The sequence below is a fragment of the Zootoca vivipara genome, chromosome 2 (genome assembly GCF_965207765.1).
Source record: "Zootoca vivipara chromosome 2, rZooViv2.hap1.1, whole genome shotgun sequence".
In the NCBI taxonomy this organism is placed as follows: domain Eukaryota; kingdom Metazoa; phylum Chordata; class Lepidosauria; order Squamata; family Lacertidae; genus Zootoca; species Zootoca vivipara.
Genome location: NC_142584.1, coordinates 101,922,201 through 101,948,897, shown reverse-complemented (window position 1 = coordinate 101,948,897; position 26,697 = coordinate 101,922,201). Strand labels below are relative to the sequence as shown.

Here is a 26,697-nt window from a genome sequence, read left to right as displayed (position 1 = left end):
CTTTTATTAGATCTTGCATTTCATTGTAGAATTCAAATTGCAATACAATGTAAGAAATAAAAGAAGCAATAAAAATGCAGTTAAAAGCCAATACACATATTTAATGCGATAGATGTGCCATTTCCTGCCTTTAACCGCAAATCCAGAAACATGCTGCACACCATCTGAATTAAGTTTACTTGCCACTGGTGGCCTGCTGGCCACAGTTTGAGACCCCCTGTTTTAGGGTATGGGTGTCCTTTGGTTTACTTTGGACGCTCAACCATCTTTTTCCTGGGGAGGTGGGTGCTGGGCAGAGGGCTAAAAGACACCAGACTTTCCAGCAGATCTGAGTCTTGGAGAAAGCAATATTTAATAACCAGCACCTATGGATTTTCTTGGGTGTGTGTTGTACTGGGGAAAGATCAAACTCCAGTGGCGGAGCACATGCTGCAATACCCAGCATTTCCAGCAAAAAAACAGATCAGGCAGCAGTTGATGGGAGAGACCTCTGCCTGGGAGCCCAAAGAGTTGCTGCCAGCCCCGGCGGGAAATACTGGGTTAGATAGCGTAGGGTTTGGACAAACAGGCCAAACCCTACGCCAAAGGATAAATGGACATAAATCTGACATCAGGAACCACAAGACAGAGAAACCAGTAGGAGAACACTTCAATCTCCCAGGACATTCTATACAAGATCTCAAGGCAGCTGTTTTATTGCAGAAAGATTTCAGAGGCAGACTGGAAATTGGAACTCATTACCAAGCTTAAAACCACGGAACCACCTGGGATGAACAAAGACATTGGATTCTTATCTCATTATGCATGATCAAGCTTTCTTTAGCGCCTCAGCCCTTGCCTCCCCCCCCCCGCAGGACCAATTGCAGTCATCAGCAGTCGTTAACAGCCATCAACAGGTTTACCACTCCTACCAGCCCGTCACCCATTCCCACCTACCCCCACCCTCTGTATATACATAAGGGTCTGGCTCTTCTGTTTCAAGTGTATCTGAAGAAGTGTGCATGCACACGAAAGCTCATACCAAAAAAAAAAGTTAGTTGGTCTTTAAGGTGCTACTGAAGGAATTTTTTTATTTTGCTTCGACTCAGACCAACACGGCTACCTACCTGTAACTAGGTTAGATGCAGAAATCATTTGATGTGGACTGTATGTTTAAAACACCGTGATGCCCTACTACTTTAATATCCTCCTCCTCCACCGTCAACACCTTCACGCTGAGATTAAGATAAACCCTTTATTGTGTTTTCTGCAAGGATTGGTCCAGGTGTTTGTCTGATTAGGCTTAAGACATTCCATCTCTCCACCCTCTTAAACTGGTTTCAGGGATTGCAGTTTCCCAATGACAGTTCACTTCTGAGTTATACAGGCCAAATGTATTGGGGCATGTGGAGCAACACTAATCTTCCTTGGCCATTGGCCATGCTGGCTGGAGCAGGTGGGAGGTGTGGCTCACCAACATCTGGAGAGCCGAAGGTTCCCCATACCTACATCGGGGGATGAATTGACATGCGTATTTTGGAGCAAGGGCGGGAAACCTACCACCCTTGGGATATTGATGGACTACAATGCCCATCATCCCTGCTCATTGGCCACACTGGCAATAGGACAGTAGTCCGACAACATATGGAGGCCCACAGGTTGAGAGGGTTGAGAGTTACTTAAAAAAGATTTGATTTGGGGGCGGGGGGCAGGGTGCACCCTAACCCTTTGGGAATCTTTCTTGTATTATTGTCTATGGCATGTCACTTTGAGGTGTTTGTTTGTTTTACAATCAAGCAGTGTATAAGTTTTGTTGTTGTTGTTGTTGTTTAGTCGTTTAGTCGTGTCCAACTCTTCGTGACCCCATGGACCATAGCATGCCAGGCACTCCTGTCTTCCACTGCCTCCCGCAGTTTGGTCAAACTTCATGTTCGTAGTCTGTCGTCCCCTTCTCCTAGTGCCCTCAATCTTTCCCAACATCAGGGTCTTTTCCCAACATCAGGGTATAAATTTTAGGAAACAATAAAATAACAAACAGGGGAGCAGTTGTCTTGTATTGTTGTCTATGACAGATTTCCAAATGTGACTATAGGTCCAAAGAATAAGTGTATTTCTTGGTCAAGTCAAGAAGGTAGGACAGGGAAGTTAAGAGAGCTGGGAATTGTGTGCATGTGTGAACTGGTGGTCGGGCGGGAAGCTATAGTTCATTGAGATTAGTGCAGTGAATTAAAAAAAAAAATTATATAAAGTTGCTCAGTCCCTTCGAGTTAATGGGATCTGCTTGTCAAATAAATGAAACCTCCCAGTGCCATTGTAAAGCTGAGGGGGTGGTTGGAGCAAACTGACATCTGAAGCAAGGATGAGGTAATATTGAGGCGGTCAGGCTGCCCGTCAGAGAGATCACCGATGAAGGAGGGGAAGTATAATGCAATATTGTGCAGGCTTAACTCAGAAGTAAGCCTTTCAGAAGGAAGGGAGTCATATCTGAGCATATGCACTCCTCTACTCAGCTAGTTATGTGTGTGTGTCTGTTTCCTGCTCGGCAGGGGGTTGGACTGGATGGCCCTTGTGGTCTCTTCCAACTCTATGATTCTATGATTCTCAGACTCATTCAACAGGCTGGATTTGCTGTAGGGCTGTTTTATCACTACTGCATCAGAGCTAGCCTGAACACCAGCTAGTGGCACAAAGTGTAAATATAAGGTGGGAGAATCTTGTGGTCCCCCCCCCTTTCACATAATTTTTATTCATTTTAAAACAACATAAGCACAAAAAAATATAGAAAAAGAATTTAAAAAGAAAAAAGAACAAAGAGAGAGAAAAAGAAACCAAATATCATTTTAAATCTTATTTCTTAACATTATAGACTTCCTCGCATCTCCCTCCTTGAGCTCAATTTTATAGCTAAATCATGCAGCTTTCATATACAGTGGTGCCTCGCTAGACGAATTTAATTCGTTCCACGGGTCTTTTCTTATAACGAAAAATTCGTCTAGCGAATCCCATAGGAATGCATTGAATTTTTTTTTATTTTTTTTTTGCCCATAGGAACGCATTAATTGAATTTCAATGCATTCCTATGGGAAACCGCGATTCGCTAGACAAATTTTTCATAAAACGAATTCGTCTAGCGAGGCAACCTCCGCTCGAAAAATCCTTCTGTTAAGCGGAAATTTCGTTAAGCAGGGCATTCGTTAAGCGAGGCACCACTGTATCTCCAACAATATCTCCATATCTCTTAACTCATATATCATACCTTATTTCCTAAACATTTAACATTGCATAAATCCTTATCACTTCTTGTGGGTTTTTTTTTTAAAAAGCCAATCCAGATAGAGAGAGAGCAGGAAATCCTGACAAGGGGAATACTTTTGTCCATTATTGATCCTGGCTATGACCTTGGAAGATGGCTCCCAGTTCTGGACCAGATTTAAATTATATATAATGGGATTTTAAATTCCTCCCCCCCACCCTAAAAAACGATAGGTTATGTCTTGCAGCATCCACCCCACCATGTGGGAATCCCTTGCAGACGACCGCAGTGCCTGGTGACAGCCAGCCAGGACGTTTATCCGCAGCAGTGACCAAGGGAGGAATGATTCTGGGAGGAGTGCAGAGAGAATAAATCTGCATCAGCACAACCGGAAGCCTTCATCTGCCCCAGCTGCAACAAAACATCTCTCTCCCTTATCAATCTTTATAGCCACAGCAGATGTTGCAACATTGCAACAGTTCAACTCACCCCTCCATTGTCTCCCGAGACAGATGGATGCAAACCAATGGGTTTAGTGGTTTAAACATTTTTGTCAGGCTCAGTCTCTAGACCAAAACCTTGGGCAACTTCTCACCAAAGCGCTGTGAATGTAACTATACTTATATTAACTGCAACTGCACTTGCTATAGCTGAACACTAGAAAACAGCAGACCCAAAGCAGTTCTGGCAGCAGTGACACTAGAACTTGTACTTAGTGCAAGAGTGCAAAACAAACCATGATCCTGCTGTGCTTGTGGTTCATTTACCTGCTCATGCAAAGGTGGGTTGATTGAAGTGGGAGGGCTTGGGCTGTGGGCATCAATATGCAACTCGTACACAGGGCAGGCTTGCCTGGGGATGTCGAAAACTCTTTGTTCCAGGGCAGAATTTGCTTTTGTCTTCTTTGCCGACACAACGTGTTCTAAGAATAAGGGGATCCTTGCCAAATGGTTGTTATGAAATGAGGCCGGATTGAGCAAGGATTGCCAACACTCTCAGGTGTTCATGGGACCCCGTAAATTAAGTATCTCAGCCACAGGCGGAATACATATTGTGAACAACGAACAGGTGAGACACATCAAAGGATTTGCCCTCCCAAAATTAATAATGGGGAAGTTAATCAGCTTAATCTCATGACCTTATTCTCTTTTTGAGACTCTGCATTGTGCAAAGATTCTAAACATCACCACCATCATTATTAATGCATTTGTATCCTATCTTGCTTCTGAAAAGCAAGGTGGAAGCATTCATGAAGCCCCCAGGCACTCTTTTATCCAGACGTTGGCCAAACCCAGACCTGCTGTTTTGTTCCAGACAGTTGGCTGCATTATACATCCTTGGATCGTGAAGTGCTCCAATAGATTTCACGATTTCCACCAAGCGACTTGGAAATAGAGAAGACGACATTGCTTTGTGAATTCTTTGCAGGGCTGGGGCCTTGGAAGTAGCTCCACAATGTTGCTGACCTTAAGTGACTAGAGCAGGCATCCCCAAACTTCGGCCCTCCAGATGTTTTGGACTACAATTCCCATCATCCCTGACCACTGGTCCTGTTAGCTAGGGATCATGGGACTTGTAGGCCAAAACATGTGGAGGGCCACATTTTGGGGATGCCAGGACTAGAGGCTAACATACCTGACCAGAGTAATGAGGGCAGCTTTTTGCCTGGGTTTAGCATCTTTCCAGTGACAGTATATGGGTTCCCTCGAGGAACGGTCTTTCTTTCTCTGGGCTCAAGCTAAAGCTACATTAGTAAAAGAAAAAGAAGTTATAAATGTGTTTTAACACTTTGACACCAGATGATGCTGTAGAGCTGAAATAAGAACTATGAAATTTTCCATTGCGAGCTTTAAAACGGTTTTCTTCAAAGCATTTTCAGAGTGTTTTTTAAAAAAAGCTGTGTAGATGCAGCCTCTCTCTCTCTCTCTCTCTCTCTCTCTCTCTCTCTCTCACACACACACACACACACACACACACACACACAGGGAATTAGACAAAGGCTGCTTTTACACCACACACTGAAAGCCACTTTAAAAAGTTGTGGCTTTTCCGCACAGAATTCTGGGAGCTGTAGTTTGTTAAGCTGTCGTTGGTTAGAGTTGGTTAGGAGCCCCTCTTTTCCCTCACAGAGGCTACAGTTCTCAGATTTCCTCTCGAAGATGCATTGATTGTGAAACCCCTCCGGCACTTGCAGCTCTGTGAGGGGCACAGGGGCCATCCTGTATAGAAACCAGCCAACTATATGAAGATAAAAGCTACATTTTTGCTCTGTCCACTTTCTTCTCTGATTGTGTCTACTGCCAGCAGAACGTTGCCCAGAAAGTAATGTGGTTACTTCTCTCCTCTATGCTTTCTGTTATGTACTGAGCTGAATCCTAGAACAATAGGATCCAGAAAGCAGCAGTCTGATTGGTCTGCAGGAGCCACCCAACCCAGCTCCAGGTGGAAGTGAATCAGCAACCTGATTGGCCTGCAGGAGCAGCCAATCAGGCTCCTGGATGAAGCGAGTCAACAACCTGATTGGCCTCCAGGTGTAGCCAATCAGGCTGCTGGCAGAAGTGAATCCACAACCTGATTGGCCTACAGGTGCAGCCCTGAAGTAGCCAATCACGCAAGGCCCTTTGTGTAAATAATGTTTTGGGGAAAGAGATGTTTTGGGGAAAGAGCCATTCTTCTCTTCTTCTTCTTCTGTTGCTAAGCCGAACAAAGAGCATGAAATTCACTCTTGACTCCGAGTATATTTCACTTTCTTCTTCTGGGAGGAAATCCCACTGTGCAAATGAAAAGGTGGTCACCTGGGGAGGGGGGATACCACAAAAGTTGAAGCACCCTCCTTGATTAAGCCTGGAGTTGTAGTTTTAAAAGAGCATCCGTTCCTTAGAAAAACGAAATCAGTTTATTTTGGCTGCTGGCTGTTTCATTCATAGAATATCTAGCAAAATATACAATTACTCATCAATTCAGGTTTTGTTCTGTGTTTGTTCTTGATAAAATGTTCTCTCCCCAAGAAAGCAATGGTGGCAGTTAAGTTGTTAATATGAGCATGTGCAATAATATACATGCAGCAGATACACAGATATCACTATGTTTATATAGCACAGTATACCTAAGTAGGGTACAGAATGAATTTCTTTGGGGCAATAATAATAATAACAATATGCACTTTCGAGGGAAAATAACAGACATTTTGGGAAGCACAGTTTCCGGTACCTCTGTATAGGCTGAATTCTGACTCGAATAGTACAAGATCCCCAGGAGCTGTTAAAACACTGCCCAATAAAGATCTCTGCATAGCCTTCAGACGTGGTGCCCCACCACTTCCCCGTCTCTCTGAGACCGCCATTTTCTTCTTCCATATTCTAAAAGCAACACATAGTTTCTTATTCCTTCCACACAGCTCCTAAAGGCCCCTTCTGGAATATGACCCCTGCTCCCCCTGTCAGAGCACGAGGGTTGAGAAGTTTTTGCATCCGACCGCATGATACAACCCGGGCCTGCTCTTTCCGTAGTAGCATGTTAAGTTGCAGAAAGAAACTTGAGTGCCATTTTTCACGACTGAATCTAAGAGAGGACCAATATATCCCCAGAGAAACAAAAAGACACCACGTGCTTCCCCCCATCATCTCAGCGGTGCAATACATAGGAGGCTTGCCTTATCGTGAGTCAGACCATTGGTCTAATCGCTCAGTACTGTCTACACAGGCCAGCCACAGCTTTCTGAGGTTTCAAGTGGGGGTTTCGACCTGGGAGCCTTTCACATTGTGAGGCGAACTTCAAGTGAAGTACAGAAACTCACACGCTTATTGACATGGTTGCATTTTCTGAGTGAGCTCTAGCGGTTAGCTGGCGCTGATAGCCTCTTCCCTTTTTCGTTTCTTTTGGTTTTTTTGACCCCCTTCTCTGGTTTTCCAACAAGCTACTCCAAAGATTAGCTTGACTGAGCCTGAAATTTATTACACAACCATTAGTTTCTGCTTCTGAGCAGCTTGAAGCCCTGGCATTGATATGGCGGCCTATTCTTCGTACAGACCATCGCCCGCTCTGTACTCCTGAGCACATGTCGCCTCTCCAAGGTTTAAGCCCAGAACTAACAAGGGATGGAATAGGGCATCAACATTGCCTGTTTACTCGAGAGGGAGGCTCAGGCCATTATTATTACGCCTCACCCAAGCGCTTCTACTAGCAGAGCACCACAAACTTTCCCAGCCCCCCCCCCACTGATGTTATGCCTTCCTAGATGTACAGCAAAAGCCCATGTTGGGGAGTTTCTACCGGAGCAAGCGTTAATAAACAGTAAGCAGCCCCAAAGACGTAACTGTGAATGTCCACCATATAAGAAGATGTCAGCGTGTAGGTATTCAAGCGAGCAGAGAAGGTCCTCCTCTCCCGTTTTGGTCTCAGCTGCTCCCATCTGCTAGGCGACCTTCTCCGCCCCAGTTAGCTTTGATGTCCTCCGCAGGTTTTCTTTTACTTTAATAAATTCCGGCGCGTTTTCTTCTTGCTTCTCTTGCGCCCTCTCCAACTGATGGGAGAAGAGAGGAAGGATATATACATGAATAAAACTGTGTGTGTGGAGAGAGAGAGAGAGCACGCTCAGGTTGGGATGGGGGGAAATGCAGCTCTCCATGTTTCTCCATCTCCAGCACGCTCTCTATTATTATCTATTTAAAGATATTTTAATCCCACTCTTCAGCCGAAAAAGGTTTGCATACAGATCACTGTACAAGCAGGCTACATTCCAGTCGGAGGTTTCTACAAACAGGAGGTTCATTGGTGGGAGGGCGGGGTATAGCTTTGCAGGGGTGGCCCTCCTTGTCACCCAAAAAAATCCCCTTCACTGGTTTGAGAAAGGCAGGACGTAGAATGGGAAGGAAGGCTGATTAGCAGCGCGAACTTCCTTGGAATGTTGCCACACTTTTACCGGGGGAAACATAGGAAGTCTCCTTATAAGAAGCAGACCCATTGGTCCACATTGCTTAGTACTGTATACGCCGCTCACTGGCAGCCCCTCTCCAGCCTAGGGGTCAGACTAGGGTCTCTCTCTCTCTGCCCTACCTGGAGATGCCAAGGACTGACCCTTGGACCTTCTGCAAGCAAAGCAGATGCTGTACCACTAAGGTATGGGGAGAATGCATTTTGATCTCCTCCCATTTTATAGAATCATAGAGTTGAAAGAGACCACAAGGGCCATCCAGTCCAACCCCCTGCCAAGCAGGAAACACCATCAAAGCATTCTTGACATATGCCTGTCAAGCCTCTGCTTAAAGACCCCCAAAGAAGGAGACTCCACCACACTCCTTGGTAGCAAATTCCACTGCCGAACAGCTCTTACTGTCAGGAAGTTCTTCCTAATGTTTAGATGGAATCTTCTTGTAGTTTGAATCCATTGCTCCGTGTCCGCTTCTCTGGAGCAGCAGAAAACAACCTTTCTCCCTCCTCTATATGACATTCTTTGATATATTTGAACATGGCTATCATATCACCCCTTAACCTTCTCTTCTCCAGGCTAAACATACCCAGCTCCCTAAGCCGTTCCTCATAAGGCATCGTTTCCAGGCCTTTGACCATTTGGGTTGCCCTCTTCTGGACACGTTCCAGCTTGTCAGTATCCTTCTTGAAATGTGGTGCTCAGGGCCGTCTTAAGCACATCCAGCGCCGTGGCACAATGATCCCTCCGGCGCCCCCCCCCTTTCCCAAAATTCAGAACTCGCGGACCACCTTGCAGCCCCGGGAGCCGCCGCCCACAGAAGACGTTGCTGATGTGGTGGCCGCAGCACGGCTGACCAGATCGCCAGAGCCCCGCACTCACTTACGAGGCTCTGGGGCGCCTCCTCCTCCTCCACTGCCTAACAACGACAGCCCGCTGCTGGTGCTCTCACTGCTGCCTAGTGGCCTGAGGAGCAGGAGGTGGTTGCCATGCCGCTGCCTGTGCCCAGGGGAGAGGTGGTGGAACGGCGGGCACCGGTTACGTGGAGGAGGCCCCTTGGGAGCCACTCCCGCCACCGCCGCTCCCTCAGATGACAGCGGCTTGGTGGGCAGCGGCTGAGGGGATTCCTGCGGCCGAGGGAGAGGAGGAGTAGGCGGCGGTGGAGCCATAGGGCTTAGTGCTGGCATCCCCAAACTGCGGCCCTCCAGATGTTTTGGCCTACAACTCCCATGATCCCTAGCTAACAGTACCAGTGGTCAGGGATGATGGGAATTGTAGTCCAAAACATCTGGAGGGCCGAAGTTTGGGGATGCCTGGTTTAGTGGCTCGTTGCGCCCCGCCACCCATTTGGCGGCGTGCAAGGAAAGGGAAGGCCGCCGGCAAAGCCGCACAGCTCCCCAACTTGCTGGGGTGCCCCTGAGAGGCCAGCGCCCTGGCGCAATGAGCCACTAGGTCCTATGGGAAAGACGCCTCTGTTCCTGCTCTTGTACCATCTACACTCCACCCCCCTTTTCTAATGAAAGGTAGCTGCTAAAAGCTTGGGGGGGGGGGGGAGAGAGATGCTCGGATCATGTATTTTGCCTATCTAGCAAATAGCTTTAATTGCAAATAAGCCAGAATAATTAGGAAATTGCTGAAATCAGGTTGAGTTGAGACAATAGTAATTAATAATCATCATAATCAGGAGGCTTTAAAATAAAATGATAAATAGTTAAGAACTCTTAATTAAACGCCTGAGGAGGAGAGTATGTTGTTTAAATTGTATTGGGGTATGTTGGTTTTTTGTTTTGAAAAATAAAAAATAAAAGAGCTTAATTACAGCAGATTTCCAGCTAAGCTCACGCTACGCGTCTTCCAAGCCATGGAACATCCACTTAAGCGATGTCTGCAATTACCAGCTAGCGTGAGAGAAGGGAGCAGCCTGTGTTAATGAAAACAAGAAGGATGAACATGGTAACATGTTGATAACTGTGGCTTCAAGAGATGTGCGCGACGCTCTGCCGAAAATTTAATTAAGATCTCTTTCTGGTAAGAGTGCAATGAGCAATGTTTTGGTTGCCTTCCCTGTTTCGCCGGGCTGGTTTAAAATGTTGAAATCCTGAACCGGTGTTTACAAGCTTAGAGCTCTCGGTGACTTCAAGGGGATTGAAGAGCTTGTAAGTGGTGTTAAGATCTGGGGATCAAAGCCAGGATAGGAAAGCAGCTGTTCTGCTGCTGGGGCAGGAGGCTTAGGCGGCCTGGTGGCTGCAATCCCATTACAGACGGCAGAACCTGGATGGAAAGGGTTTATCCAGATCATCAGGTGAAAGCTTGAGGCATGTTCCTGCGAGTTTTGAGCAAAGGTAAATTGCACGGTGCCAAGTCATGGACTGGGGAGTAGGCGTGCCCTTTGCCAATGAAGGCCGGTTTGCTCCAGTGAATGGGCCCCCTGCCACACCAACCCCAGTCTGCCCTCTCTGTCAAAGTAGCAGGGGCATAGTAGCAGGGGCATACCTGCCAAGTTCCGGCCTGAGAAATAAGGGACCGGACCGGAAGTAGCAGACCGGAAGTAGCGCTGCTGCCATTTTGGAACTGGGCGGAGCATGCTCAGAAGTGACTTTTGATGCTGCTGTGCCCAGTTCCAAAATGGCCGTCGCACCAGAAGTCACACTTCAGCCATTTTGGAACTGGGCACAGCAGCATCAAAAGTCGTTTCTGAGCATGCTCCGCCCAATTCCAAAATGGCTGCCGCACCAGAATAAACCGGGGGAAACCAAAAAAATCCGTTTTTTCGGCTGGGAACAGCTGGAAAAACGGGGGTTTCCCGGGGAGACTTGGCAGCTATGAGCAGGGGGCATTACCTTTCTGCTTCCTCCTGCTTAGTCTCAGCAAACGGACAAAACTAGAATTAGTTGGGTCTGCTTGCCATTGGCTCCGGTAGCACAATTTGCAGCACGTTGGTTGTTATCCTACTGTTGGTTAGGAGTCTGGGCTGCTTCCCTTCCTTTTGCAAAAGGGGCTGGCGTGCTGGGTGCTTGTTTAAGAATAAAAATGGATTCGTTTGGTGGCAAAGCACAGTTCAATCTTGTCAGCCCGTTCGGTTCGCAGGCATCCCCAAACTGCGGCCCTCCAGATGTTTTGGCCTACAACTCCCATGATCCCAAGCTAACAGGACCAGTGGTCAGGGATGATGGGAATTGTAGTCCAAAACATCTGGAGGGCCGAAGTTTGGGGGTGCCTGGGTTAAAGTGTGGGGTAGGGAGCATATAAAGGAGCCACCTCAAGCTCCTTGGAGAAAAATATAACAATAAAACCAATAAAAATAAATGATCTAATTCTGCGGTTCCCAATCTGGGTGGTACAAGCCTCCAGGGGGTGGGCAGTGGGATTAGGAAGTGGGGTGCTAAGAGTCAAAGGCAGGGATCAGCAAACTTTTTCAGAAGGGGACCAGTCCACTGTCCCTCAGACCTTGTGGGGGGCTGGACTATATTTTGAAAAATATATATGAATGAATTCCTATGCCCCACAAATAACCCAAAGATACAATTTAAATTTAAATAAAAACACACATTCTACTCATGTAAAAACACCAGGCAGGCCCCACAAATAACCCAGAGATGCATTTTAAATAATAGGACACATTCTACTCCTGTAAAAACATGCTGATTCCCGGACCGTCTGAGGGCCGGATTGTGAAGGTGATTGGGCAGGATCTGGCCCCCTGGCCTTAGTTTGCCTACCCATGGTCAAAGGCATGGGGGGAGGGGGCTGGAGGTGCAAATGACTAAATCCTCCATTTTTGTTGCATCAGTTAAACTAAATTGTTTTACTTGGATACTGCATAAATTCTCACTTATTTGTTTGATTTTTGTATGCATATGCAGCTGCCAGGATACTTAAAGCTCAAAACTGGAAAGGGGAGAAAGTACCAACAATTGAAGAATGGCAGATTAAATTAGTAGAGTTTATGAATTTGGCAAAAATGACAGCAGCAATTAGAAACATTCCAAAACAAAAAAATTAAGCCGAGTGGAAATATGTTGAAGAGTATTTGAAAAAAGAAGGTATACAAACAGAACTGGTGATATGCTTAGGGTGAGATAACACGCAGGAGTATATATATTAATCAGTGATTTTATTTTTTTTAGAATTTATAGGAGGTATAGCAAGGTTTGCTTAATTATTAAGGGAAGTGATATACAAATGATTGGAAGTCAATATTATGTTGGTGTTTTGTTTTAGGTTTGTATTTTTGTATATTTTATGATTTATTTATGTTATATCTAATGTGTTTACTTTTTTGATTGTGTATTTGTTTTTTTATGAATTTAAATATATATAATCTCACTTACTGTATTTGTTACTGATTTAAATTCTTATGGTGTAAGCCTTTTTCTGAGCGGGTCCTGCAGACTGCTGTTCTGAATAGCACTTCTGGTAGGGTTGGGGCCACTGGGGATGAGTTTATGGAATGAAGGGGGTGCTGGACCAAAAATGTTTGGGAGCCACCAATCTAATGGATCATTTGATGAGTGGGGAGGGAGACATGGGTTGGCTGCCTGCCTCTGCATGCCTTGTGTGGGCATGCATGTGAGACGGTCGCATGGCCACACCCACTTTTGGCCACACCCACTGCTGGCCTGGGGCGCCCAGAGGGATGGCTAAGGATGGATACAGCCCTCTAGTCACAAAACATCAGTCCCTGGTGGTTTAGACCAGGCACCCCCAAACTGCGGCCCTCCAGATGTTTTGGCCTACAACTCCCATGATCCCTAGCTAACAGGACCAGTGGTCAGGGATGATGGGAATTATAGTCCAAAACATCTGGAGGGCCGAAGTTTGGGGATTCCTGGTTTAGACAGAGCAGCATCACTGTGGTGCAAGTACAGAGCACTGGGATTGGTCATGGCTTCATCGGTTTCCAAGCCCTGTTCAGGTATTGAAGCTCGACAGCAGCATCGTGCATAAAACCCCACAGATCCTTTCCCTAACCTACCAATGCAGAGTTGATTGTGAAAAGACTGAAGAGGACCATGTGCTTGTTTAGAGTAAGTACAGGCTGGATTTCTCTCTGCTTTATTGCAACAAGATTTCAGAACTGCGTCCTACCTGATCCAGCTTCTGTTGCCTCTTCAGGAGCTCTTGCTCAAAGGGCGATTTCAACTTCTTCGCCTCTTCCTCTTCTTTCCTCTGCCTGATCAGCTGGTTCCGCCGCCGATGCTCCATGACTCGCTGAAGTTCTGGTTTGCTCTCGACTCCCAGGCCTCTGTGAACCCGGGAAGGGAAAAGGGGCAGGTTAAGGCTGAGCTGCCAAGTGCAAATGGTTGCATCCTGCGGGGGAAACACACAGGGAAACCCTATATGTAGGCAACGCTATTCAAAAGTAAGACCCAGAACTCAATGGTACTTACTACAAGAAAAGTGGGCAAAGAATTGCATGCTTGTGGTGGAATCCTACACATGTCTACTGCTAAGAAGGGCGTCCCATTGAGTTCAATGGGACTTACTCCCAGGTAGATGTGTAAAGGACTGCCTTTAAAGAAAAAACTACTTGGGTATAATGATTATGTACAAAGGTGCCCCAGCAATGGAATCAGTCCCATAAAGAGAGTCGGCTGATGCCCACATTGCTGCCCTTCAGGTGCTGCACAAACATTTTTATTTACCCAGATATTTAATTAAACATTTCTCCCCTTTGCTGATTATGCAGCTGCCTCCAACCTACTGCTTTAGTTCATTTATGTGTTTTATTATATTGTTTTATTTTGTGAAGCACGGGGTCTGAAATCGAAGATGATGAGAGGCAACTTATCTATCTGTATCTTAGAATTCCAACAGGTGTTGCTTTAAGATGCCACAAAAACCTGTCCTCTTTACCATTTGGCCACCCTAAAAAAAGAGGCGGGGGGGGGAGGAATGGTAGCGGGTTAGTGGTGTGGTCAACCATGTGCCTGGTGGTGTCTTCCTGAGTAACCAATTCAGGCTGACTGGGCACAGGACCAGTTCCATTGGCCAGAAAGAAAGTGATGGGAATCTGTGGTACTGGCAAGGCAGGGGGTTAAGACAGAAGGTACCCATTTCCCCACCAAGTAAAATAAGCAGGAGCCCCCCACCCCCAAGGCAGAGAAGGGCTGGCTTGCCACCTTTTAGAGTAAGCAAGGCAATGCACGTGGCCATCTAAAGGGCAACCCCCAACCCCACAATACTGCTAAGTTCAGAGTCTAAAAATGACCCAACTGCAGCAAGGATGGGAAGGAGAAGGGGGAACTCTGTGCTGGCCACCAGGCAAGGGCTTTTCCCACCTGCCTTGCCCCACCCTCCAGCCCTCAGAGATTTCAGAAGGAAGTTGCTACCATGACCATAATGTGAATATGTTTTTTTGATGAACTGATTGGAAGACTATGAGTCATGGGGAGGTAGGGAGAGAGAGAGAGAGAGAGAGAGAGAGAGAGAGAGAGAGAGAGAGAGAGAGAGAGAGAGAGAGAGAGAGAGAGAGAGAGAGAATTCAGCAGTACTTAGTTTGTTTTTTGGTTGTCCGTTTGTTAATGTTGTTAAGATTGTTTTGTGGATTGTGAGCGCTTTGTGAATTTTATAATGTGACTTTTCTTGCGGTTGGGCTGTTCAATCTATTATTTTTAGTTGTTTGGTTAATGTTTTACAGGAGGTGGTCACTTTATTGATGACTTGGTAATTTGTATATCATCTATGCTGCAATTGTGATGTTCTGCTATGTTATTATTTATCGTATGTAAGCCGCTTTGTGACTCGTGAGAGTGAAAAGCGGCATATGAAAAGCGGCATAGAAATATAGAAAATGAATGAATGGGAAAAGGAAAACCACAGACTCCTGAAGGTCCCACTTCATGACAATGAAAAATATTTGAGAATATTTGATCAGTGAGGCAACTTTATGTATGACAAATCACGCATCCGCGCAAAAGCTTTATCCGAAATTATTCCCCGCCCCGTTACTCTCTGTGATCAACTGGGTGTACCCTTAAAATTGTATGGAAAAAGTGTAAAAAGAAAATGTTTTAATTAAGCATAACATTCCAAAGTTTAGTTACAGGTAGGTAGCCGTGTTGGTCTGACATAGTCGAAACAAAATTTAAAAAATCCTTCCAGCACCACCTTAGAGACCAACTAAGTTTTTTATTTTGGTATGAGCTTTCGTGTGCATGCATGCTTCTTCAGATTCCAAAGTTTGACCAACTTAAAAATAAATAAATAAATCTCAGCCACTTCTTTACCATCCACCAGCAGGGGGAGTAATTCAACCAATAATCTTACACTAGAATACCTCTGGCAGTTTTTGCTGCAAATAGTTCCTGCACAAATTGACCTGCTTTTAAGTTCAGTACTGCAAGTGGTGGCCATTGCCCATCATACTGACTTGAGCAAAGTTGGGTCAGGATTCAATGGCTGTTAATGTTGCATAAGGGTGCTATAACCGCATGGTACGGATGTGTGGCCTTAGTCAGTGTGGTGTATTTGAATGGGTTTTTAGCTCCAATGCGACTGTTTACATTCTTTGACCTTTTGGTCACCCTGGCCAGATGACGTCCCTTGCGACTTATCAAGATCTGAACTGTATTTTAACAACAACAATAAACATCAAATGAATTGACAGAGAGCTTGGAGAACATAGTCAATCATGTCTGGACTGGATGGACCAATGGTCTCGCTGTATAAGGCAACATCCTCCCCACCCCACAACTAATCTTGGGGATTGTGGTTTGTTCCCTAGGGAGATAGGTTGACTGTTAAACCCCTGCAGCTCTGTAAGGCAAACAGAGGTCTCTGACAACTCCCAGCACCCTTAACAAACGACAGATGCCAGGATTCTTCAGAGGAAGCCCTGACTGGATAAAGAGGTATGATATGGTTTTAAAAGTATAGTGTAGATGGGAGTCGTAGAGAGACCCCCCCCCCTTCTATGTGGTCCAAGCTTGTGAAATAAATATATACAGTGGTGCCTTGGTTTTCAAATGCCTTGGTACTCAAACACCAAAAACCCGGAAGTAAGTGTTCCTGTTTTCAAACATTTTTTGGAAGTTGAACGTCCGATGTGGCTGTTGTTTCCGGGGCACCTGTACCAATTAGAAGCTGTGCTTTTTGCACATTTTTCAGACGTTAAACAGACTTCCGGAACGGATTAAGTTTGGTGCTTTCGGTTTTGCTATTTATTTTGCGTTTTTGTTTTTGAGGCTTTTTCGGTTACTTTGTTTTTGTGACTGTGTGGAACCCAGTTCAGCTACTGTTTGATTGATTGTGTGACTGTGGAAATGGATAAAAGCCTCCCCATCCAAACAATGACTATCATCAGTACAGGTAAGAGGGGAAAAAATGTAACTTTTATCATCTACAATACTGTCTTATTTATTTTATAGTACAGCACATTGATTATTGCTTTCATTTTATGGATCAATGGTCTCGTTAGATAGTAAAATTCATGTTAAATTGCTGTGTTAGGGGTTGTTTTTAAAAGTCTGGAACGGATTCATCCGTTTTGCATTACTTTCTATGGGAAGGTGCGCCTTGGTTTTGGAACGCTTTGGTTTTGGAACTGACTTCCGGAACGGATTAAGTTTGAGAACCAAGGTACCACTGTACAGCTAAAAGCAAGTGCTGAGGACCCACAGAAGAGGAGAGCAAAAATCTGGTCCTAAGCTCAATAACTTGCCTTGGATTTTCAACCTAGAGATAGGGATCAGATCCTTGACCAGGACCTGCAGATTCCTTCAGATCTGGTATGTTGCCTGCTGAGGCAACTGCAGATCTCCGAGATCTCTGGTGTATTTAAAAGGGGCCCCTGACCATCAGGTCCAGTCGTGTCCGACTCTGGGGTTGCGGCGCTCATCTCGCTCTATAGGGCGAGGGAGCCAGTGTTTGTCCGCAGACAGCTTCCGGGTCATGTGGCCAGCATGACAAAGCTGCTTCTGGCAAACCAGAGCAGTGCACGGAAACGCCGTTTACCTTCCCGCCGGAGAGGTCCCTATTTATCTACTTGCACTTTGATGTGCTTTTGAACTGCTAGGTGGGCAGGAGCTGGGACCGAGCAACGGGAGCTCACCCCGTTGCAGGGATTCGAACTGCCGACCTTCTGATCAGCAAGCCCTAGACTCTGTGGTTTAACCCACAGCACCACCTGGGCACTAAACACGCTTCAGGCCTGAGACTGTTTCGAAGATGTTGCGACAATTAAACTAGTATTAAAACCAATACACTTCTAGCACAGGTAGGTATTAAGATTGTGAAGATGCTGTGCCAGATCCTATTCTTATCAGATGGAAGCAGGCAGGATACACACAGCCTGGAATAAAAGTAGCTCCCAGCTCCACAGGTAAGCATGCTGGTTGTTAGCTGCTGCCATTATTATTACACTCCCATTAATTGTATCTACAGAGGAACATAGGAAGTTGCCTTAAACTGAGTCAGGTCATTGGTTCACCAAGCTCAATACTGCCTACATTGACTGGCAGCAGCTCTCCAGAGTTTTTTTAGGCAGGAATGCCAGGGACTGAACCAGGAATCTTCTGCATTCAATGCAGATCCACTACCTCTGAGCTATAGCTCTTTTCTAGCCACCCACCACAAATGATTGTTCTTGTTCTAAGCCGGCTAGGGAGGGTGTTGTTGTTGTTTTTGCCCTGAAAGGTGGAATACAAATTTATAAATGAACGAATGCATGAATAAATACATATGCTAATTATCCGATCTGAACAGCTCATTCCATAGCCTAACTGCCCCTGCCTGCCCTTTTCAAACAAGATTCATGCTTCATAAAACAAACAACGATAGCGGATGTGGCTTGGAAGCAGGCAGGATATTTACCAGCTCTTCTGCTTCCTTTTATCTAGGAGGACCTTTACAACCCCCCCCCCTGTCTTCCTTTCATCTATAAATACATGTACCTCTTTGGAGAGTTTGGGGAAATCTTGGCGGGAGTTGACGTTCATCGGGCTCTATTGATGCTGCAAGAACCCAAGGCGAGATTATGAAACGTGACCTGAATTGTGTGTAGGCTTCTCCTCTGGTGTAGGAGTGCGTGTCCACTCAGGCTTTGAGATTTTAAAGAATGATATTTTTAAAAAGAGAAGCAAAAGAGCTATGGATATTGTAGTGCAATGGACCAGCAGGTGAATGTTAAAAAGGGGGGGGGGGACGACGACGACGAAAGGGTAAGGATGGATAAATTTTAAAAGGAAAGGCCTGCCTGTGCTAATCGGAATAGTTATGGAGACCTTCACATTGATTCCAGGGCTAGAATTCCAGAATCTGGCATGGATTATCAGAAGCCTGGCGGGTCCACCTATTTCCCCATCTTGCTCCATGACTAGCAGGGGCAGAGCAGGGCCTGTGGAGGAGCCACTTGCATTTAAAGCGGGGGCACCAGGGAATTTCTTCATATAAACCTTATAAAGCACATGCCCTACTGCTCAGCTATGGTCTACTACCCTAATCACTACTGTTCAAAATGACTACAGTCATACCTTGGGTTACAGCTGCTTCAGGTTGCATCCTTTTGGGTTGTGCTCCGTGCCGAACCCAGAAGTACCAGAACAGGTTACTTCTGGGTTTCGGTGCGCACGCATGCGCAACAACACTAAATCACGCTTTGCGCATGCGCACCGAAGTGCAACCTGTGTGTGCGCAGATGCGGGTTGCAAACTCTGTGGGTTGCGAACGTACCTCCCGCATGGATCACGTTCGCAACCCGAGCGTCCACTGTATATAGCTCTATTCTAGTACGAGTGTGGAGGCTTCTGTGCTTAAAATGTCAGCTTTATTTTTCATTCAACAGAGCAACTTCCTAGTCCTCATGGCTTGCGGGGGGAAAGCTACAAAAGGTGCCATTTCCCAATGAGAATCATACTAATTGGAGGGATGGATCTCTTTGATTCACACCAATCCCTGCTCTTTATTATGACTCCTGGCCTCTATTCTGCAATTATTATTTTTACAAAAAAAATATGGCTTTAAGAAAGACTCTTAAAATCCACCCCCCCCCCAGCTTACAGGCCAAAGGCCTGTAGGAAGGAAAAAAATAAACCATAGTCTGGGATGTGGAAGGACATGGCATATTCCAGTTTTCACAAGCGGCATAAACTACGCAGGTCAGCGGTACAATTGTGCATAGACAAGGGACCTGCTTCTTCTTCCTAGTTCATAATTCTACTCACTTTGAGGTTAGAGTGCAGTAAGCAGCCGTGCTGGGTCTTTTTCCTCACCTCTTATGATTCATAAGCAGCTCCCTGTGAAGTTCTTGGTGGCTTTTCGAGGCTCTTACAGGGTTGAGCAGCTTTTTAGGTTTGATAAGATCAGGGCTTCCGTCAATGTAATCTGGATGAGTCATGATATTCCCAATATCTGGCCTCTCTCTCTGTATTTCAGTATACATAGATGCTAGGAGAGAGGGGAAGAGGGAGGGGGGGAGGAGAGAAATAAATAAAGAAAGAAGGCCTCTGGATTATTATTATTTTTGCTTCTTCCAGATATATACTGTAGATATGAATCATCTCAAGTCTGTGCCCTTCAGGATTACAACGACTACCTGAGCAACGTCATTCCATGACAGTAAGCAAGCAGTTTGCGCTGGACCTCTTGCGTGGCTCTTGAGCTGAACTCTCTATGCCAGGCATCTCCAAACTGCGGCCCTCCAGATGTTTTGGCCTACAACTCCCATGATCCCTAGCTAAGAGAACCAGTGGTCAGGGATTATGGGAATTGTAGTCCAAAACATCTGGAGGGCCGAAGTTTGGGGATGCCTGCTCTATGCTTTTGGAGGACTGACTCATGTTTTGACTCCGTGTGTGGAGAGTTCCACACAGATTCCCTCACCTCTTGAAAGAATGTGCCAGAACTCACTACGAACGCCTCCCTTGTTCTCTTATAATGGCAATGGCGTCCACCTGAGAGGTGCCAAAATTGAGTTCTGGCTGGAAAAAAGCTCTCCCCCCCCCTCTCTCTCTGTGTGTGATATAATTGCTGTGTATCCTGGCACTGCACACATGAGCCACACTGCTCACCAACCATCCCTGTGCATAGAGCTCCACAACCCCCCCATACAAGGGGATGGGAATCCTGATTGGTCCTTGCATGGAAGAGATTTATCCGTGGCTACTAGCCATGATGGCTATGTTCCACTGTCAGAGGCAATGCACCTCTGAAGGCCAGTGGCTGGGAATTTCAGGCAAGCAGAGGGCTGCTGAGCTCATGCCCTGCTCCTTGCCTTCCCACAGCACCTGGCTGGCCATTGTGAGAACAGGATACTGGTCTAGATGAGCCACTGGCCTGATCCAGAAGGGTTCTTCTTTTTTATTATTAAAAAAAAACTTTATTTCAATCTTCAAACAATACAAAATCATAAGAAAATAACTAACATCAACAAAAAAGGACATACATAAAAAAGAAATCAAGTTTACAAAAGAAGTGAAGCAAAGAGGGAAAGGGGAAAAAGGGGAAAGGAACAAAGCAAAGCAAAGCAAAGCAAAGCAAAGCAAAGCAAAGCAAAACAAAACAAACAACGAAAAATAATAATATTCCATAATACTCAATAATATGAGTACAACACATTATAATCGTTACATTAAACATATAAGTTAAAATTAACTTCCTACTGTACAAACATCACTTTCCTTTTTTTATTTTCTTCTAATCTTGCTTTACTTACTAATCTTTATCTCTCACACTATTTCAATATTTTATAGATTCCTATCTTTATCCCTCTTAGTATCTTGCTTTTATAATTCTAGTACTTCCCTGCTCATCTTTCAATTTAGGCAAATCACCAAATTAATATTAAACTTTTCTTTAACCAAATAGTCCAGAAGGGTTCTTCTTATGTTCTCAGGTCCTCCGCTTGTGTGCACTGGGCCCCACATCCCTAGAGCTGGTTGGCAATGTGGGTGCTGTGGGAGTGGGTCTGGCTGGCTCAACGCCACTCCCTTCCTCAATGCATGAATGGTGGTCCTTTGAGTGACCCTCCAGCAAGGTAGGCAACGGCATGGTGCCCAGCAGATGTCGGGGCTACAACTCCTAGGGTTGCCATATATCAAAAAGTAAAAAAAAACCAGGACACCCTGAAAGTTGTTGAGCTCTTCATTAGAAAGACCGCAGAATTGTTGAGCTTAAAACACCACGAAATTGCTGAGATTTCCGGAAATTCCCCCTGGGTGATGTCAATTCCGCCTTTGAAATCCCAGTAATGTTTGGAAAAATCCGGACATATGGTAGCCCTAATGACTCCTGTCATCCTTGACCATTGGGCCATGCTGCCTAAAATATTCAGCTCTAACTCCCTTTCCCCCCACCCTTCTGCCCCATTCCCCCACTTCCGTGACTGTCAACGCCCTGCGTGCCGTAGTGATATCTGCCGGACATACTTGTACCAAATGCTGAAAATGTCAGACTGAGAGCAGAGAGGAAGAAGCAGGGCAGCGTTAAGTGAATTACGACATGATAAAACCCATATAAGAAGAAAACAGAATTCAGAGTGTTGAAGCGGCTTCCTGGTGCATTGCATGCTAACTGGGTTAGTGTCCCACCGGGGGTGGGGCAGGGGTGGGGTCAAGGGAAGGGGAGAAAAACAGATCACAACTGATTACATCAGCATAATTGGAGCAAAAAGTTCAATGCTGCAATTAAACGCTGCAGGGCAGCAGATCCAGCCGCTCCATGCACCAAATTATTTTGCAGCAGCCGCAAACCCCATTCGGCTAGCAGGGAAAGAGAGGCTGGCTAGTTTTGTCTAGCTTGGCCACCGTTGTTGAGACACAGACCTGCGGCTCACCATGGCCTCTTACGAAAGAAGAAACACCTGCTGTACTCAGGAAAGGGCAGCTCCATATCTAGGAATGATCCTTGTGGGAACAGCTCCTTCCTTTGTAAAACACGGCTTTTTCCAGGAACAGTGTGTGGAGTTTCTAAATGCTTCTTCCACAGCCTTGGAAGCAAGAATCTTGGGGTGCTTCCAGAATCCAGACTGTCACTATTTTCAGGTGGGGTCAGTCACATACCAGCAAATTTGGGTTCACTGGGAGGTTTTGCACAGCAAACGCAACTCCCCAAAAGGTTGGGTTTCGTTTCATTTTTGCGATAAGCAAAGCGATGGGGAAATGAACTCGCTTTGGCGCATCCCCACCAGCAAGTCAGAATAGATGCTCACTGAATAGCCAACTTCATCTGAACTTCCTGCCAAAACAGTTCAGGATGAACACTCAATGAACAGGTCACCTGGAAACTTCCTTGCAGGCTATATGGCAATACTACAGCCAGGTAGTGGAGGGAGATCTGTGGGGCCAGGGCATAGGAGACCCTTGAACAAGACCGGTCCTGCTCCCAGTATATTTCTGAGCACAATTCAAAATGTTGGTGCTGACCTTTAAAGCCCGGTAAAAGGTAAAGGTAAAGGGACCCCTGACCACTAGGTCCAGTCATGACCGACTCTGGGGTTGCGAGCTCATCTCGCATTATTATTGGCCGAGGGAGCCGGTGTATAGCTTCCAGGTCATGTGGCCAGCATGACAAAGCCGCTTCTGGCAAACCAGAGCAGCACATGGAAACGCCGTTTACCTTCCCGCTGTAGCGGTTCCTATTTATCTACTTGCATTTTGACGTGCTTTCAAACTGCTAGGTTGGCAGGAGCTGGGACCAAGCAACGGCAGCTCACCCCGCCAGAGGGATTTGAACCGCCGACCTTCTGATCAGCAAGCCCTAGGCTCAGTGGTTTAACCACAGCGCCACCAATGCCTGAAGGAGCATCTCCACCCCCATTGTTCAGCCCAGACTCTGAGGTCTAGCTTTGAGGGCCTTCTGGCGGTTCCCTCACTGCGAGAAGTGAGGTTACAGGGAACCAGGCAGAGGGCCTTCTCGGTAGTGGCGCCTGCCCTGTGGAACACCCTCCCATCAGATGTCAATGAAATAAACAACTACCTGACTTTTAGAAGACATCTGAAGGCAGTCTTGTTTAGGGAAGTTTTTAATGTTTGATGTATTTATTGTGTTTTTAATATTCTGTTGGAAGCCGCCCAGAGTGACTGTGAAAACTCAGCCAGATGGGCGGGGTATAAACAATAAATCATTATTATTAACGAGACCTTGCTCTGTGTATTACGTTGCTATCTCCAGCCTGAGTTTCTCATTTGTAAGATGGCCATAAGATTGACCTGCCTCACAACTTTCGATAATGAATAATATAATGATTGCAAAATGGTTACCAACTTTCCAGCAATGGTCCTGGATGGTCAGAGTGGGGTGCTGATAATGTCAAGGTCATTGGTTCAATTCCCCATAAAGGGCAGCTGCATATTCCTGAATTGCACAGGTTTGGACTAGATGATCCTCAGAGTCCCTTCCAACTCTATGGTTCTAAGGGAAGGATTTTTCCATCATGGGTGCAGTGAGATCAAGCGGCACAGTCCCACTTTCTTGCCCCGGAGGGTTTTGTTGGGAGCTGCTACAAAACTAGGGGAGAACCTAGAGCCTCTTCCTTGCCAGATCTATACAGTATACAGTCATACCTTGGGTTGCGTCCGCTGCGGGTTGCGTTTTTCCGGGTTGCAAATGCAGTGGACCCTGAAGTGTTTACTTCCAGGTTCTGCAGCGCACACATGCGCAGAAGCATTCTGCGCGCTTTGCGCATGCGCAGAAGCACTCTATTGTGCTTTTGTGCATGCGCTCTATCGCCGCTCGGGTTGCGGACTTTTCGGGGTGCGAACGGCACCCTGGAACAGATTGGGTCCACAACCCGAGGTACCACTGTATGGTTAAAACATTTATATCCCACCTTTGTTCAAAGGAAAGGGTGACACACATGGTCAGAGCATCAGAAAAAGGTCCCAGGTCTAGTCCTTGGCATCTCCAGGTGGGGTTTGGCGAGACACCTGTCTGAAACCCTGCAGAGCCTCTGCCAGCCAGTGTAGACAATACTGGGGTAGGTGGACTAATGGTCTGACTCGGCATAAGGCAGTTCCCTATGTTCCTAAGTCTCTCTCCCTCCCCCCCCCCCCCGCTCACTTTTATCCTCATGCCCACCCTGAGGTAGGTTGAGTTGAGATGTGTGATAGGGCCAAAGTCGCTCAGTGAGCTTCAGGGCTGAGTCGGGATCTGAACCAAGTTTCTGCCATTCAGAGTCTGATCATAGCTGTCAAGTCTCCCATTTTTCGTGGGAAACCCCCGTATTTTGTTACCGTTTCCCACTGTTATCCCGAATGGATTTATATCCCATAAATCCCCCGGATTTGGAGTGCAGCTCCTGCCAGCGGCCATGTCCTGGCTCCCGGCTGTCTTGACATGCGCAGAAGCGATTTCTGGTGCCGCTCTGCCCATGTCTGGGCACTGGAAATTGGGCACCGGAAGTTGCTTCTACGCATGATCCTGGATTTTTCAATCCGGGAGTTGGCAGCTATGAGTCTGATGCTCCAATCACTACACCACACTGCTTCTCTAGTTTATTAAAGTCCTTTTGCCATATAAAATGCTGAAGTCATACACTGGCTTTGATATCCAGTGGTTGTTGACCCCCCAACCCCCCCCCACGTGTCACATTGAAATGAATTTTTTGAAACATCGGAGGCAGGGGAAGAAAGAAACAACCTTGAAAACATATTTAATTTGCCCTCTAAAGCAAAGGAAAATGAGAAGCTGGAGAGCCTTTTGTTTTGCGATCCCTCGGCCTTTGTGACAAACAAGTGTTCCCACTTGGATATTTGAGTGTAAAATGAGAGGAGCAGGGAGACGCCAGTTCCTGGGCAATCTGTCAGGAGAAAGGAACAGCCTCCGGTTGTTATTCATCCCTCTCGCTCTTACGTAACCCCTGAGCTCCTCACTGAAGAGGACTGGACTTTGTTCTCGCAAAGAGAGGCTCAAATAATTTGCCAACATCCCAGAATGTTCGAAACCAAAGAAATCGATGGCAATGAGTGGAAAGGAGGGTATCTCAAGACTGGGGTTGGGAGCTCCTCCTTGCTCCGGCCAAAAACGGAAACAAAAGGCTTGTTCACACGTTACACTGAGCGCAGGCACAAGCTGTCTCTACATATGTACGAGGGCTTGTGTGAAAGAGTGCACACTTGTCGACACTTTGCATGCTGCTTTCCAAACATCTGACAGATGGCCAGCAAACCTCCCTGCTTTATGATTCCTAAGTGCCGGAAAACCAATGCACTGCCTAGCACTTGGGAAACACTGAACAAGGGGCTTTGATGGGACAAACCACCTGCCGATATCGTGATGACACCAAGTGATTGACAGGTGGATTGTCCTGCCCACTTGCCAGAGCTGGCCTATTGATGGGGGTGGGGAATAAGGATCAGGCTTCCTGGACAAAAAAAGTTTCCCACCCCAGTCTATGAGAATAATAGCGGCTTTTTGTCTTGTGCAGCAGTACCAGGGCTGGCTCAAGACATTTTGCCGCCTGTGGCAAAAGGCAAGATGGTGCCCTTCCTCCTATTCCATGTACAGAAGCTGACTGGGCAGCCGGTTGAATCTTATTTCAATGCTGGTAACAGGACAGCATCCCCTTCATGGATCAATGCCTTGTCGTGGCGAAGGGGCTTGAATAACTCAGAGAAGCTATGAACTATGCCATGCAGGGCCACCCAAGATGGACAGGTCATAGTGGAGAGTTTTGACTAAACGTGATCCACCTGGAGAAGGAACTGGCAAGCCACTCCAGTATCCCTGCCAAGAAAACTCCATGGACAAAGACAACAGGCATATAAAAGTTATGACGCTGGAAGATGAGCCCCTCAGGTCGGAAGGCGTCCAACATGCTACTGAGGAAGAGCGGAGGACAAGTACAAGTAGATTCAGAGCTGATGAAGCGGCTGGGCCAAAGCCGAAAGGACGCTCAGTTGCGGATATGCCTGGAAGCGAAAGGAAAGTCCGATGCTGTAAAGAAAAATATTGCATAGGAACCTGGAATGTAAGAACCATGGATGGAGGTAAGCTGGATGTGGTCAAAAATGAGATGACAAGAATAAATATCGACATCCTGGGCATCAGTGAACTAAAATTGAAGGGAATGGGCGAATTCAGTTCGGATGACTATCATATCTACTACTGTGGGCAAGAATCCTGTAGCAGAAATGGAGTGGCCCTCATAGTCAACAAAAGAGTGGCAAAAGCTGTAATGGGATGCAATCTCAAAAATGACAGAATGATCTCGATACGAATCCAAGGCAGACCTTTTAACATCACAGTAATCCAAGTTTATGCACCAACTACCGGTGCTGAAGAAAGTGAAATTGACCAATTCTATGAAGACCTACAACACCTTCTAGAAATGACACCAAAGAAGGATGTTCTTCTCATTACAGGGGACTGGAATGCTAAAGTAGGGAATCAAGAGATAAAAGGAACAACTGGCAAGTTTGGCCTTGGAGTTCAAAATGAAGCAGGGCAAAGGCTAATAGAGTTCTGTCAAGAGAACAAGCTGGTCATCACAAACACTCTCTTCCAACAACACAAGAGACGACTCTACACATGGATATCACCAAATGGACAGCATCGAAATCAGATTGATTATATTCTCTGCAGCCAAAGATGGAGAAGCTCT

General features: G+C 46.1%; 1 protein-coding gene and 1 long non-coding RNA gene across 2 annotated transcripts in view; one reads left to right on the top strand and one right to left on the bottom strand.

Annotated features, from left to right (window-relative positions):
* Positions 1 to 6,109: 6,109 nt before the first annotated feature.
* The window catches only part of FAM107A (family with sequence similarity 107 member A), a 39,675-nt gene continuing 19,087 nt past the window's right edge, over positions 6,110 to 26,697 (bottom strand). The window contains exons 2-4 of the mRNA XM_035106808.3: positions 19,370 to 19,544; positions 13,248 to 13,404; positions 6,110 to 7,754 (exon numbers count right to left, since the gene is read on the bottom strand). Of these exons, the coding sequence (XP_034962699.1) occupies positions 7,647 to 7,754; positions 13,248 to 13,404; positions 19,370 to 19,544 (440 nt within the window). The 3' untranslated portion in view covers positions 6,110 to 7,646. The remainder of the gene's footprint in view (positions 7,755 to 13,247; positions 13,405 to 19,369; positions 19,545 to 26,697) is intronic.
* Positions 15,719 to 23,105, top strand: LOC148686985 (uncharacterized). Its single transcript, XR_015948301.1, has 3 exons — positions 15,719 to 16,012; positions 17,999 to 18,127; positions 19,634 to 23,105. It is a non-coding gene; the product is annotated as an uncharacterized LOC148686985 (long non-coding RNA).